The sequence below is a fragment of the Panicum virgatum genome, chromosome 5K (genome assembly GCF_016808335.1).
Source record: "Panicum virgatum strain AP13 chromosome 5K, P.virgatum_v5, whole genome shotgun sequence".
NCBI lineage: Eukaryota > Viridiplantae > Streptophyta > Magnoliopsida > Poales > Poaceae > Panicum > Panicum virgatum.
In genome coordinates this window covers 43,539,340-43,552,158 of record NC_053140.1, presented here as the reverse complement: position 1 = coordinate 43,552,158, position 12,819 = coordinate 43,539,340, and the positions used below count along the sequence as shown (strand labels likewise).

Below are 12,819 nucleotides of genomic sequence, written 5' to 3'. Positions count from 1 at the left end.
GCTATATAAACACGCTCTTACTTTTAATCTCTCCGCTCCAAAACGTAGATCATTGTAGCCCCTTTGGATTTATATATAGTCTTTGCTACGAAAATCATATGCGCACTCTTCAATTTTTGGAAATCTCTATAGCCTCCATTGTAGCCAATTAGTTTTTCATGCGGATCACGTGATCAGTCATCAAAGATCAAACAGGGCAATTAAGTATCAACACATACTACCTGTGAAACAACATTATACGTTGAGGACAAGAATTTCATGAAACAATACGCTATTTCCATGCTTACGTGGCTATCTTGTTAGCACAAATCGGCGTTACGAATTTTTTGGAAATTTGGATCGCGGTAATGTTAACTCGGCTTGTTCCACAATGATTCTACTTCTGGTAATACTTTGACCCTTCAGTTCGAATCAGGCAATCAGCAGCACTGCAACCTTCCCTCCTCTTCTTCCCGCCTCGCCGTACTGACGAAAAGCCGGAACACGAGGACAGCGAGAAGCAGCCGCAGCAGCCACGACCGAGTGCGCGCGGCGTGACTCGTTCCCCGAGTAGCGCGTACTACCTCGGCGGCGAGCCAAAGGGACCCGAACCGCCCGCCGAATACAACGCAGCAGCCGCCGGGCGCGGTGGCCGTGCGTCCCCCGGAGTCTCCGCCTCTCCGGGCGGCCTCCCACGCCGCCCACCAGCCGCGCCCATCCCTTTCGGCTCGCGGCGCCCGCCCCCAAACGAAACGCACGCCGCCGACCGAACGGCAGCCGGCCGGCTGGCCGGCCCACCTCCCCACCTCCCCCCGCGAGATCGCGATCGGTTCACGAGTCCTCCTCCCCTTCCGGCACGGCGCGGCGCGGTGCGTGCGAGGCGCGCACCCGCCGCGTCTACCCCCCACGTCGTCCGTCCGTCCCACCCACCTATCCCGCGCCGTGCCGGCCGGCCGGCCGGCCAACCGAAACCACGCCGATTTTTATTCCGGCTCCGTCCCTCGCCGGCTCGGTGTCCCGGTCAAACCCGCCCCGCGCCCCCACCGACGGGGCCGATCCAACGGCGGCCGCTCGCCCAGACGGCACCCCCCATGCATCCGCTCCGCTCCGCTCCGCTCCTCCACGTGCCGCGCCGCGTTCGTCACGGCCCACGGGCCGGCGCTCCTCCCCTCCCCTCGCCGCCCCGCCCCCCTCGCCCCTCCTCCCCTTCTTTTATTCCCCACCCCGGCCTCCTCCCCTCGCCTCGCCCCGCCCGCCGCCCCACATCTATCCACCCGTCCGCCCGTCCGTCTCGACGCGCAGGCGAGAGAGAGGGGGAGAGAAGAAAGAGGGCTAGGTCGTCGTCGTCGTGAGGCGTAGAGATCTGGGAGGAGGAGGAGGAGGAGCGATGGACGGGAAGCTGCCGCCGCCGAACCCGAACCTGCCGTACCGGGAGGACTGCTGGAGCGAGGGCGAGACGGCGGCGCTCGTCGACGCATGGGGCTCGCGCTACCTCGACCTCAACCGCGGCAGCCTCCGCCAGCCGCAGTGGCGGGAGGTCGCCGACGCCGTCAACTCCCGCCCGGGGGCCTCCGCGCGCCGCCGCCCGCCGCGCACCGACATCCAGTGCAAGAACCGCGTCGACACGCTCAAGAAGAAGTACAAGGCCGAGCGCACGCGCGGCGGGCCCTCGCCCTGGGCCTTCTACGGCCAGCTCGACCTCCTCGTCGGGCCCACGCTTGCCGGCGGCGGCGGCAACGGCGCCAAGAAGCCGTCCCCGCCGCGCGCAGCGATGCCCGTCTTCAGGAGGCGCAAGTCGCCGTCGCGCTCCCCGTCGCCGCAATCGCCGCCGCCGCTTCCCATGGCACTGCCCCTGCCCAACTACCGCCGCGGCTCCGATCTCCCCTCCGCGAACCTCATCCACAAGGCGGCCGCCGCCGCCGCTGCCGCCGCCGCGGAGTCCGACTCAGAGGACGGCTACAACAACAACGACTACGACGATGACGACGGTTCTCAGCAGTCGCCGTCACGCTCTGTATCTTCTCGGTCCGGTGGTGGTGCCGCCGCCGCTCCTGCTGTTGGCAGCAAGAGGAAGATGAGCAGCGGGAGTGGTGGGTTCGGGGAGCTAGCGAGGGCAATTGAGACGTTTGCGGAGATGTACGAGCGCATGGAGGCCGCGAAGCAGAGGCACGCGGAGGAGATGGAGAGGCAGCGGATCAAGTTCCTCAAGGATCTGGAGCTGAAGCGGATGCAAACTTTTGTGGACATGCAGCTGCAGCTTGCGAGGGCAAAGCACGCCAGGAAAGGTGATGCTTCATCGGAGATGCTCATGTCTCTAGCCGCACTGCCTTTCCTCAGCAGCCCTGCTTACCTCTGAATTGAAGAGGAGTTAGGTAAAGGAAGATTTTGCTGCTTAAATTAGGATGCAGCCAGTTGGTTGCTGCGATAGGCTTTAGTGGATTGTTTTTGTGCTTGCTAAGTCCATGGCATTATTTGATACAAACCACAGAGGTACTGCAGGTATTTAAACATGCCTTGCAATACATTATGCTTAAGTTTTTCTTAGGTGAGATGGAAATTTACTGGTTTAGGACATGTAACTGCCAGTGTAATTTAGGAATTTAATATCTATTACCTTTGTTCAATATCACTTCCGATTAATTTGGCAATTCATGTTTATGCATGATTGGTTTGCAACTTTGATGAGAGGCCTTTGCTTCATTTATGTTATCGCAGTATTAGGTGGCTTTGTTTTTCTTTTTTTATTGTCACCAGTCTTTCTAGTTTGGAAGGGAAGTGTAGTTTTTGGTAGTGTACGTGGTCCTCTGCCATGTCAAATTCTGACTTCCCAGTTTCTCTCATTTGAGACATGTGGTGGTCCCAAGATGATGTAGGGCGATGTTTTATTCTTTCTAGTTGGGGAGGGAAACTCTAATAGTTTATGTTATGTGAGCCCTGGCAACTCACAAAATTGTGTTTGGTGTACATGACAGTAGGCTTTCTTACCTTTTTAACTTTAGCTTTTCTGTTGTGACTTGCCAAATGCCAATGCTGAAAATCTTTGGTCTGGGTCTACCTTAAAGAAGTGCTAGTTAATGTGGTAATGATCCTTTGTATCGCATTTTGTCACTGATTTGAGAATTTGATGGTTCTGTACTAGCTCTGTGTTATGTAGTTCAGTCTTGACTGAAGACATTTTTAACTTTTAAGATCTTCCCTTGAACTTGGTTTTAATCTTAGTTGATAGAATTGAATTGATGAGGAGTTAAAATAATCCACTAGTTTTGCTTGGTAGAATGGTATGCTTCTAGTTTTCTGAATGTGTTATTATGCTTGGCTTGTTCCTCAGATAGTTCAATTCCTTTTCTTTTTTAAAAAAATGGTACATAAATGAAATTAGCCTGCACAAATGATGATGATCAGAACATGCTGTCATATTCAATGTGATATATTCCCTCCAACCCCAAAAGTAAGTCCACTAGGGATGTAGGACATTGACACGGTGTCCATATTACACTTTGACCAACAATATCTATAAAATATATTATTTTGAATAAAAAGAGTTACACTATTATGAAAGTGTTTCTGATGAATCTAGTAACATCAGCATCATGTTACCAATCTATGTAACATTTGAGTTATTGATGGTCAAAGGTAAACAAATTGACTTAGGACAGGCAAATGGAGTTATATTTGGGATATGAGGAAGTATGTTATAAGGTCTTCTGTTTATGCGAGCTTGCTTGAGGTTGTAGTACTGCAATTTTTTTTGGGAGATTTGCATATATACCATCAGAAAGTGAATACTTTCATCCATATCATCACTATTCTGAAAGTTATTCAGTTATACACCAACTTATCCCCTTGCATTTCTAATGGACAACTACCCATGTCACCAACCTCTCTGCTGCACCCCCACCCCCTCCCTCCAAAAACACCACCACCCACCCATTTGTGCAGTTTTCCTAACTGATGCTACCCTCTCTCCTAGAAAAGTGAATCTACTTTGTGCCCTCATTACCATCTTAGGAGCCTGCCGGCACGTCATTTGTAAAACCTGGTGCCAACGCTGCTCCTCTCAATCCACAGGAACAAAGTAGTCGTCGAATCAATGTTATCCAAAACACTGGTGCCAACGCTACCCTTCTTGATCCAAAGGAATGAATCGTTGCTGACCCGAGCCTTTGTCCCAGCTCTTTAACCTTGCTAGTGCACCGAACTACTCGCACAGTCACACTGCTTCATGCCACCACTAAGAAGCCTGCTTCCCTTCCAAATTTCAAACGTCCAACCTAAAAAATGGGCTCCCCTGCATTTTTAGCCCCCAAGGATTGAGGGAGGAGGGGAGATTGGAGGAGCAAAGCTGATGCCATGGAGATGGCCACATCAGGAGCGAGGTTGGGGATGAAAGGAGATGGACATATGCTATAACTATAACTGAAAGAAAGTTCGAAGTTTGTTGGTTTCGATGGGCTGAGTTACTTTTTGATGGTACAGATGGATAGATAATTTTGTATTTGATGGTACAGATGCAATTTTCTGATTGTTTTTTGTCTGTTAATTAAACTGTACTATCATTTATTTGTCTGACACAGCAACTTAACATGAGTTGTACACACACACTATGTGAGTTCAGAGTTGCCAGGCTCATCTGCAGGATATTTCTGGTTATTTCATTAGTGTACATAATTGTACATGTCTGGTTGTCTTTGCATTTGAATTATACTAAGCCAATATCTTATGGTATCAGATTGTTTTTTCAATATTTTTTTCTTTGTTTGGTAAACCAGTAGCAGAGCATTTAACTGCATTTTCATTAGACACCTCCGATGTAGATTAAACCAAACTTAGCTCATCTAAGTATTTAATCATTAATAACCCATGTATCATAGAAGAAACATGTGAAATGTTTACCCCTATTATTAAGTCCAGTGCTTGCCTGCTGTTTTTGCGCATAGGCTGGAGTCTGTTCTGATACGCAAAACGGGCATTTGTTTTGAGGCAAACACTTTTTTTTGCCAAAACCCAAGCATGAGGAGTTTAGATCCCCCTTCGATTCCAAATACTCAGGGCTTGTTGTCTTTAAATGCCCTTGGCATGCTGTGTGATTGTTGGCATTTACTGATATTTATCTAAATTTTTGGTTAATTTTTTATACAATTCGTGGTATCATGTACAGATGTACCTATGGTTTTCTCCAATGTTGCACCCTCTTTAATTCGGGATTGGATTTTTAGTTTGTACATCATCATCAGATTTAATACTTGAAATTTTTCTTGCATTTCTGTTGGGCAGCGGTATTGCATACTGATACATTATTAATTTCTGTTCTTTTCAGATTCAGATTGTTAGGAGACAAGCTAACGAGATTATATTGCCATCGATGAAGATCCACTAGGTTCACTGGTAGCAGTTTGGTGTATAGACGGCCTGAAGTTGGTAGTGGAAGCAGAGTAAACTTGCTGATGATGGCGCGATACCTGTTCTAGCCAATCAATCCCCAAGTGTGGACGACATGTCTGATCCCTCTTCCCCTTGCCTTTCACAGTTTTGAGTTGTTGAGCGGAGTCATGTAAACTAAAGCCCCCCATCTTTCCTTTTCTTTTGGCGGTTCTCATGAGTCATGAGTCCTGTAGCCAAAGTTCAAATGAAACAGTTGAATTCTAAATGTACCCGCAAAAAATTCTGAATTTACCCCCGTCGCATGGATTCGCCGATTTAAATTATTAGCGTACGGCTACGGCCGACGCATTTCCAGACAGGCACCACAGAGGAACTGGAGCTTAAAGAGAACCAGCACTCGTACCGAGCAGCAGGTCCCTTTTAGGCATTAGCTGAATTTAGCAAAATCAAGCATCAGGGAGAAGGCGCGGTTACTTGTCCTTGTGCATCCCCTTGTCAGTGGTCATGTGCTCTCCAAGTGCCGCACTAGCCGCGAGCTGCTCCTGCTCCGCGAGGTTTCCATTCACGAATGGGGTCCGACATCAAGTCCTTCCGCCTTCACTCAGCTCTGTTATGATGACTTGTCAGTCAACCAGCCAGTAATATTTTTCTCTCACACCAAATCACCACCAATAACAAGTCAGATAGGCAGTACTTTTCTCTCATAATAAATCAAGTTCATTTCACTAGTTCGATAGACTTGTTCATTTTAGTTTTTATCAAGTTCATGATTTATTTAATTCAGAATTTAATCATGCAATTGCCTAATTGTTCAACGGTCGGGCAAGGAGGGGGAGGCGTAGGGGAGCTCCACGACGGCGGCGGTCTGGCTGACAAAGATGGCGGCTGGCGGCCGACACGATGATGAAGAGCGGCGAGGAACAGGTGTAGGAGCACCGGGGCGTCACCACGACTCCTTTTTGGTGGCAAGTTGGGGACGAGGAGGCTGGGGAGGTGGGGTTCGGTGGCGGCCCCGAGTTTGGGCCAGCGGCAATGGCTTTTACGAGATTTCGAGTACCCCACCGCCAGGAGGTACGGCGATGGGAAAGTGGTGGTCGAGGGGGTAGAAAGGGAGGTGAGGTAGCCGTGGGTGGCGGCGATTTGAAGATGGTGGGCGGGGGTTGGGGATTTGGCCGACAGACCAAGAAAGCTCGGCTCGGTTTGTCTCTGGCACGAGGAAGAAGAAAGGAATTGGGAGACAAGGTAAGGTAGGCTAGCTGGTTAGGAGAGGACATACGGCCGCAGTGGACGACGCAAGGATGGTGGAGCAGTGGCGCGAGGACGAGCGAGCTGCTGGTGGCATGGCTATAGAATTCCAAATGGGCGGCCCGAAGCACAATACTAAAAAGCACGGGCCCTAGGCAAGATCCATCGGGCCGCGGGCTGGCCCGACACAATGGGAGTGTTAGTGCCTGTCCTGCCACTTCAGCCCATAGTGCCAGCCCGAAGCACGACACGATAAATGGGTCGGCCCGATAGTGGCCCGTGTCATTCAATGGCCCAGCAGCCCACTTTCCCTTTCCTCTTCCCCTCTCACATATAAAATCATCAAACTCTAATTTTTTCACCCCACCCTAGCCGTCCCTCCCTCTCCTCTAATCCTCCACATGCACGCCACCCGCCTCGGCGTGCGCCTCGGTCCAGTCCTCGCGCCAGCCGCCGCCGACCCCGGCCACGCCCGCCCCGACCGCCTCCGGGCCCCGCGCGGCCGCGCGCCCTCGCCGGCGCCCCCTAGCCACCATCGCCTCTGGCCAGCGCGCACCCTCGGCCGGGCGCCCCCCTCGGCCCCGCCGCCTCCGGCCCCTGCTCGGGCGCGGCTGAGCGCGGCATGCCCCTGCCCGGCGCCGCCTCTGGCCTCCGCGCGCCAGATGGGCCGTCGTAGACCGATGGGCCAGTCGGGTCGCCGCGCTAGCCCGGCCCTATAAAAAGGCCTTAGTGTCGGGCCTGGGCCGCCAGGTCGGCATGATGGCCCGATGGGCACGGCACTATCAGGCCCGATGGTCTAATAGTGTCGGGCCACATCGGGCTAGGGACGTGCTAGGGCCGGGCCGCCCATTTGAAAATCTATAGGCATGGCCATGGCATGGGCGGTATTATCGTGGCGGCCAGGCAGAGGACCAACAACGATCTTTTAGTTACGGAGTTCTATACTGGCATACTGCTGATGTGTTCCGAGTCAGACAACATGCGGCCGTGGATCGGACGAAACTCATCCGTCTTTCCGCTCCATCTATAAAGTCAGGCAGCGCCCAGCTTGGTGCTCATCTATCGATTCATCATCCAGACATCGAGTCATTGACCCTTCGCGATGCACACGCAGCAAGCAGCTCTCCCATCGACAGGACGCCGCCAGCCATGGCCACGGACCCGTTCCTCCGGCCTCCGCATGCACCCAATCCGTCGCTGGCTAGGGGCGGGATGGGCGACCGCTCCTGGCCAAAAAAAACAAAGGGCCCCAAAAGTTTAACAGCATAATGTCCAATAGTGGATAGGAAGGGTAGCCTGAGTGGCTTAGATGTCAACCTCCAAAAAAAAAAAAAAGAGGGTCAGAGTTCGAATCGCGGGCGGCGCACCTCTTTGGGAGTGAAGACATCGCCGGCCAGGCGTATCATAAAAAAACCTGGCTTCCCTCTTAAGGTTTCAAAGAACCTAGGGCCTAATCCAGCATCTGGTCTCCCATAATGCCTAATAGTCAATTGCTCGATGCTCGTCTGCAAATCACAATGACGAAACGTCATGGTGAACACTGCCCCGTGCTGTGCCTGCATTGTGTGTCACGTCCCTTCTATCTTCCCGTTGCTCCGTCAGCCGTACGTAAACTTGAGATGTCTAGAAGAATGATGTGTTCAAGAAATTAATTATGAAGACAACATAACTGATAATTTTATTGAAAAATATATTTTAGAGCTTCATGTTGAGTTTCGCACCGGGGCTCAGATTTTAGAAGACGACCCTGCCGTCGCACTATGGCGGCAAACCAGGCCTCCGCCACATCCCAGTGCTCCTGTGCAGCCGGGTCTCGCGATCAGACCGGTCACGGACGGGGGCGAACCATGAGTAGGCCTGGGTATTCGGTTCCTCCCGAACTGAGCGGTTCGGTTCTTCGGGTTTTGTACAAGTTCGGTACCTAAGAATCAGAGATCGATCGGTTCTTTACAGGAATAGGCACCGAGGAAGTTCGGTTTCGGTAAGTTCGGTTCGGTTTCGGTTATTACCGAACTTACCGAGTCCACTGGAGAGGGTGCTGCCACCGCACCTCGCTTCGCCACCGCGCCTCGCTGGGCGCCGCCGCGCCGTCCCGCGCCCCCGTCGTCGATCCATCGCCGCCGCGCCGTCCCGCGGGCCCCGTCATCGATCCGCCGCCGCCGCGCCGTCCCACGGGCCCCGTCGTCGATCCGCCGCCGCCGCGCCGTCCCGCGGCCCCCGTCCTCGATCCGCCGCCGCCGCGCCGTCCCGCGGCCCCCACCGTCGATCCGCCTCCGCCGCGCCGTCCCGCGGCCCCCCACCGTCGATCCGCCTCCGCCGCGCCGTCCCACCGTCGATCCGTCGCCGCCGAACCGTTCCGTGGCTGCATGCTGCTACCGTTGCTCTTGCGGCCGCGAGGTCGTGCCAGGAGGGAGGGGGGCAGGGAGGCGCAGGGAGGCAAGGGCCCGCCGCCGTCGGAGGTCGGGGCCGTGGGGCGCGGATGCGTGGCCGTGCGGCCGAGCGGGGCGAGGCGGGGGCCAGGCGACTGCGGGGGCTGGCGGCGTGGTCGAGCAGTCGAGCGGGCGGGGTGGCCGCCTGGGTGCGCGCGGGTTGGGGGGAGTCAGGCGGCTGAGGTGGGGATGACTCGGGGTAGGGTTTGTAGTTGGGCCGGATTGGGCCTTGGATAGACTAGTTGGGCTAAATTTGTGTGGGCTCGGTTCTTCGGTTAACCGAACTTAAGAACCGAAGAACCGAGTAAAATTCGGTTCCTCAGAACCAGGAACCGAAGCAGAACCGAATTTCCTCGGTTCCGGTTCTTTCGGTTCCGGTTCTCAGTATTTACGGTTCGGTTCTCGGTTCTCGGTTATATTTGGCCACCCCGAACCATGAGGTGGAGCTCGACCTCATCGGCTCCCTGCTCCCGTGCTTTCGTGCACCGCCCGCTCGTGGGGAAGTGCGAGGGCGACCTCCGGCCGCCGGAGCGGTATTCCAAGTCTCAAGCCAATCTATCACCTGCTACATCTCTGCCGCTGCTGGCCAGCTGCGATGGCCGGCTGCTTCTTGGCGACGACGATCACGCCGACGATCAGTCGCGCTGTCGTCGGCCTCGTCATCATCTCCTTCTCCGTAGTCGTTTGCTGCCTCCCCGTCGCCGCCGCCTTGTCCTTCAACTACTCCGCCTTCTCCCCAAAAATGCAAAACAGCATCATCAGATGCGAAGGCGACGCCTACATCAACAACGGCGACGGGTGGATCGAGGTGACCGCCAACAGGATGAGCGGCATCGGCGGCAGCCGCGGCCGCGCGTCGTACGGCGCCGAGCCGGTGCGCCTCTGGGACGGGGACACCGGCGAGGTGGCCAGCTTTACCACGCGCTTCTCCTTCGTCATCAACCCGCCGCCGCCGCTGGGAATCAACAACAAGGGCACCGGCATGGCCTTCTTCCTCGCCGCCTACCCGTCCAGCCTCCCGGCGGTGTCCGCGGCCTACAACATGGGCCTCACCAACCAGGCCCCCGACGCCGTGGCCGCCGGCGATGCCCGGTTCGTGGCGGTGGAGTTCGACACCTTCAACGACACCGCCGCGCTGGACCCCGACAAGACCTACGACCACGTCGGGATCGACGTCAACTCCATCAGGTCGGTGGGCACGCTGAGCCTGGACAGCTTCAGCCTCGTCGGGAACCTGACCGCCGAGATCACGTACGACAACGTCTCCAGCGTCCTGGCGTTGAAGCTATGGCTGAGCACCGGAGATGGAACGGACGGCTTGCCGTCGTACGACCTTAGCCATAAGGTTGACCTCAAGAGCGCGTTGCCGGAGAACGTCTCCGTCGGCTTCTCCGGCTCGACGTCCACATCCATCGAGCTGCATCAGCTGCGTTCCTGGTACTTCAGCTCGTCACTTGAGCCCAAAGCACCTCTGCCGCCGCCGCCGCCGCCAATACTTCCTCCTCCTCCTCCGCCGCCGCCTTCTTCCTCGACGACCCCGAGCACCTCCGGTCCCGGATACGGTGGAGTTATAGCGGGAGCCACCGTCGGCGCGGCGCTGTTCCTCGTGGTCGCCATGGCCGCAGCTCTGCTCCTCGCACGGCGGCGCCGGAGGAAGAACAGGGAGCTGGAGGAGAACATTGGCGGCGGCACGGACGACGGCGACGATGCCGACATCGAGATGGGGACGACGGGGCCGAGGCGGTTCCCGTACCACGAGCTCGTCGACGCGACGAGGGGCTTCGCGCCGGACGAGAAGCTCGGGCAGGGCGGCTTCGGCTCGGTGTATCGCGGGTTCCTGCGCGAGCAGGGCGGCCTCGCCGTCGCCATCAAGAGGTTCGCCAAAGGCTCCTCCCTGCAAGGGCGGAGGGAGTACCGGTCGGAGATCAAGGTGATCAGCCGGCTCCGCCACCGGAACCTGGTGCAGCTCGTCGGCTGGTGCCACGGCCGCGACGAGCTCCTCCTCGTCTATGAGCTCGTGCCCAACCGCAGCCTCGACGTCCACCTCCACGGCGGCAATGGTGGCACCTTCCTGACGTGGCCGATGAGGGTCAAGGTCGTCCTCGGGCTCGGCTCCGCGCTGCTCTACCTCCACGAGTGGTCGCAGTGCGTCGTGCACCGCGACGTGAAGCCCAGCAACGTGATGCTGGACGAGTCCTTCGACGCCAAGCTCGGCGACTTCGGGCTCGCGAGGCTTATCGACCACGCCGTCGGGATGCAGACCATGACCTCCGTCTCCGGCACGCCGGGCTACGTCGACCCGGAGTGCCTCATCACCGGCTGGGCCAGCGCCGAGTCCGACGTCTACAGCTTCGGCGTCGTCGTGCTGGAGGTCGCATGCGGGAGGAGGCCGATGAGCCTGCTGGCCGGCGGCGCCGTGTTCCGGCTGGTGGAGTGGGCGTGGGAGCTATACGGCCGGGGGGACACGCTGGCGGCGGCCGACGAGCGGCTCAAAGGCGAGTTCGACGCGGCGGAGGTGGAGCGCGTCGTGGCCGTCGGGCTCTGGTGCGCGCACCCGGACCCGCGTGCGCGGCCGTCCATCAGGGCCGCCATGGTCGCCCTGCAGCCCGGCGGTCCTGTGCCGGCGCTTCCTCCCAGGATGCCCGTGCCGACGTACGCGGCGCCGGTGGCCCCGCCGGAGGGCCTCTTCTCCTCTACCGGCAGTATGGCGATGACGTCATCCGGTTTGACTCAGTCGTCAACAACGACGACTACGACTCAGACCTCTTGTTCCTCCGACGCGTCGGCCACGTCAGCCGGTATCAAGGACTCGTCGTCGCTGCTCAAACATCAGTACTAAGCTGATTCCAACAGTGGGTCTGCAGCCCCAGCCCGCAGCCACAGCCACATCAGCGCCACATCAGCTCTCGCCAGCCCACTCGACCCCAGCGCTCCATCAGTGAGCCTGCAGCCTCAGCCCACAGCCACGTCAGCGCCACGTCAGCTTTTCCATTCCAGACTTAACCATTTCAGAACGCGTTCTTTTATAATTTAAATGGACACAATAACCTCATTTTATTAAATTTAAAAATTCGGAAATTACATAAAAATTCGAAATAAAAATTACACGACAATTTAAAATAAAAAAAATTACATAAGAATAAAAAAATTACATAAATCTAATGATGATTTTTGTTCCAAACATGCTCAATCAAATCCCTCTGAAGCTGTGAATATACTTGCCCTGATGTCATCGCGGCCTCTCTCTGAAGGCGAATTGCTAGACTCGGCGGTGCGTTGTAGTGGATCGCTGGTCCGACGAAAGAAGTGACAGTCTCATAGTTTTCGTCAAACGATCCGCCTCGCTCGTCATCGATGATCATGTTGTGCAAAATAATGCAAGCACGCATGATCAACCCAAGAGTACGTTGAGAGTAAGAACGTCCGGGAATGGCGAGTATGTTGAACCTCTTCTTCAATATCCCGAATGCACACTCAACATCTTTCCGCACTGATGCTTGCTGCTCTGAAAAAAAGCGATGCTTCTCCAGTTGTGGAAGAGGCACGCCCTTCATGAACACCGGCCACGAGGGATATATACCGTCAGCAAGGTAGTATCCCATATTGTACTCATGGTTGTTCACGGTAAAGCGCACCGTGGGCTCCTGTCCTCTAATGGCATCAGTGAACAACGGGGACTGATTGAGCACGTTGATATCGTTGTTGGATCCCGCAACACCAAAAAAGGCATGCCAGATCCAACAGTCATATGAGGCTACGGCTTCAAGGATGATGGTTGGATGCT

The 12,819-nt window shown here is 55.6% G+C and overlaps 2 protein-coding genes across 3 annotated transcripts; both read left to right on the top strand.

Moving 5' to 3' along the window:
- The first annotated feature begins 1,197 nt into the window (after nucleotides 1-1,197).
- Nucleotides 1,198-5,669, top strand: LOC120707587 (trihelix transcription factor ASIL2-like). 2 transcript variants are annotated; one of them, XM_039992511.1, is made up of 2 exons: nucleotides 1,198-2,264; nucleotides 5,297-5,669. In XM_039992511.1, the coding sequence occupies exons 1-2, from the start codon at nucleotides 1,367-1,369 to the stop codon at nucleotides 5,308-5,310; spliced, it is 912 nt and encodes a 303-aa protein (XP_039848445.1). In that variant the 5' UTR covers nucleotides 1,198-1,366; the 3' UTR covers nucleotides 5,311-5,669. The 2 variants fall into 2 exon arrangements, with proteins under 2 accessions (XP_039848445.1, XP_039848444.1); XM_039992510.1 differs by having other exon boundaries at nucleotides 1,198-2,351.
- A 3,908-nt stretch (nucleotides 5,670-9,577) lies between these two features.
- LOC120707585 (L-type lectin-domain containing receptor kinase IX.1-like) lies at nucleotides 9,578-12,588 on the top strand. The gene has a single exon (XM_039992506.1). It carries the CDS (start codon nucleotides 9,631-9,633, stop codon nucleotides 11,872-11,874), a length of 2,244 nt encoding a protein of 747 aa, XP_039848440.1. The 5' UTR covers nucleotides 9,578-9,630; the 3' UTR covers nucleotides 11,875-12,588.
- The last annotated feature ends 231 nt before the right edge of the window (nucleotides 12,589-12,819 follow it).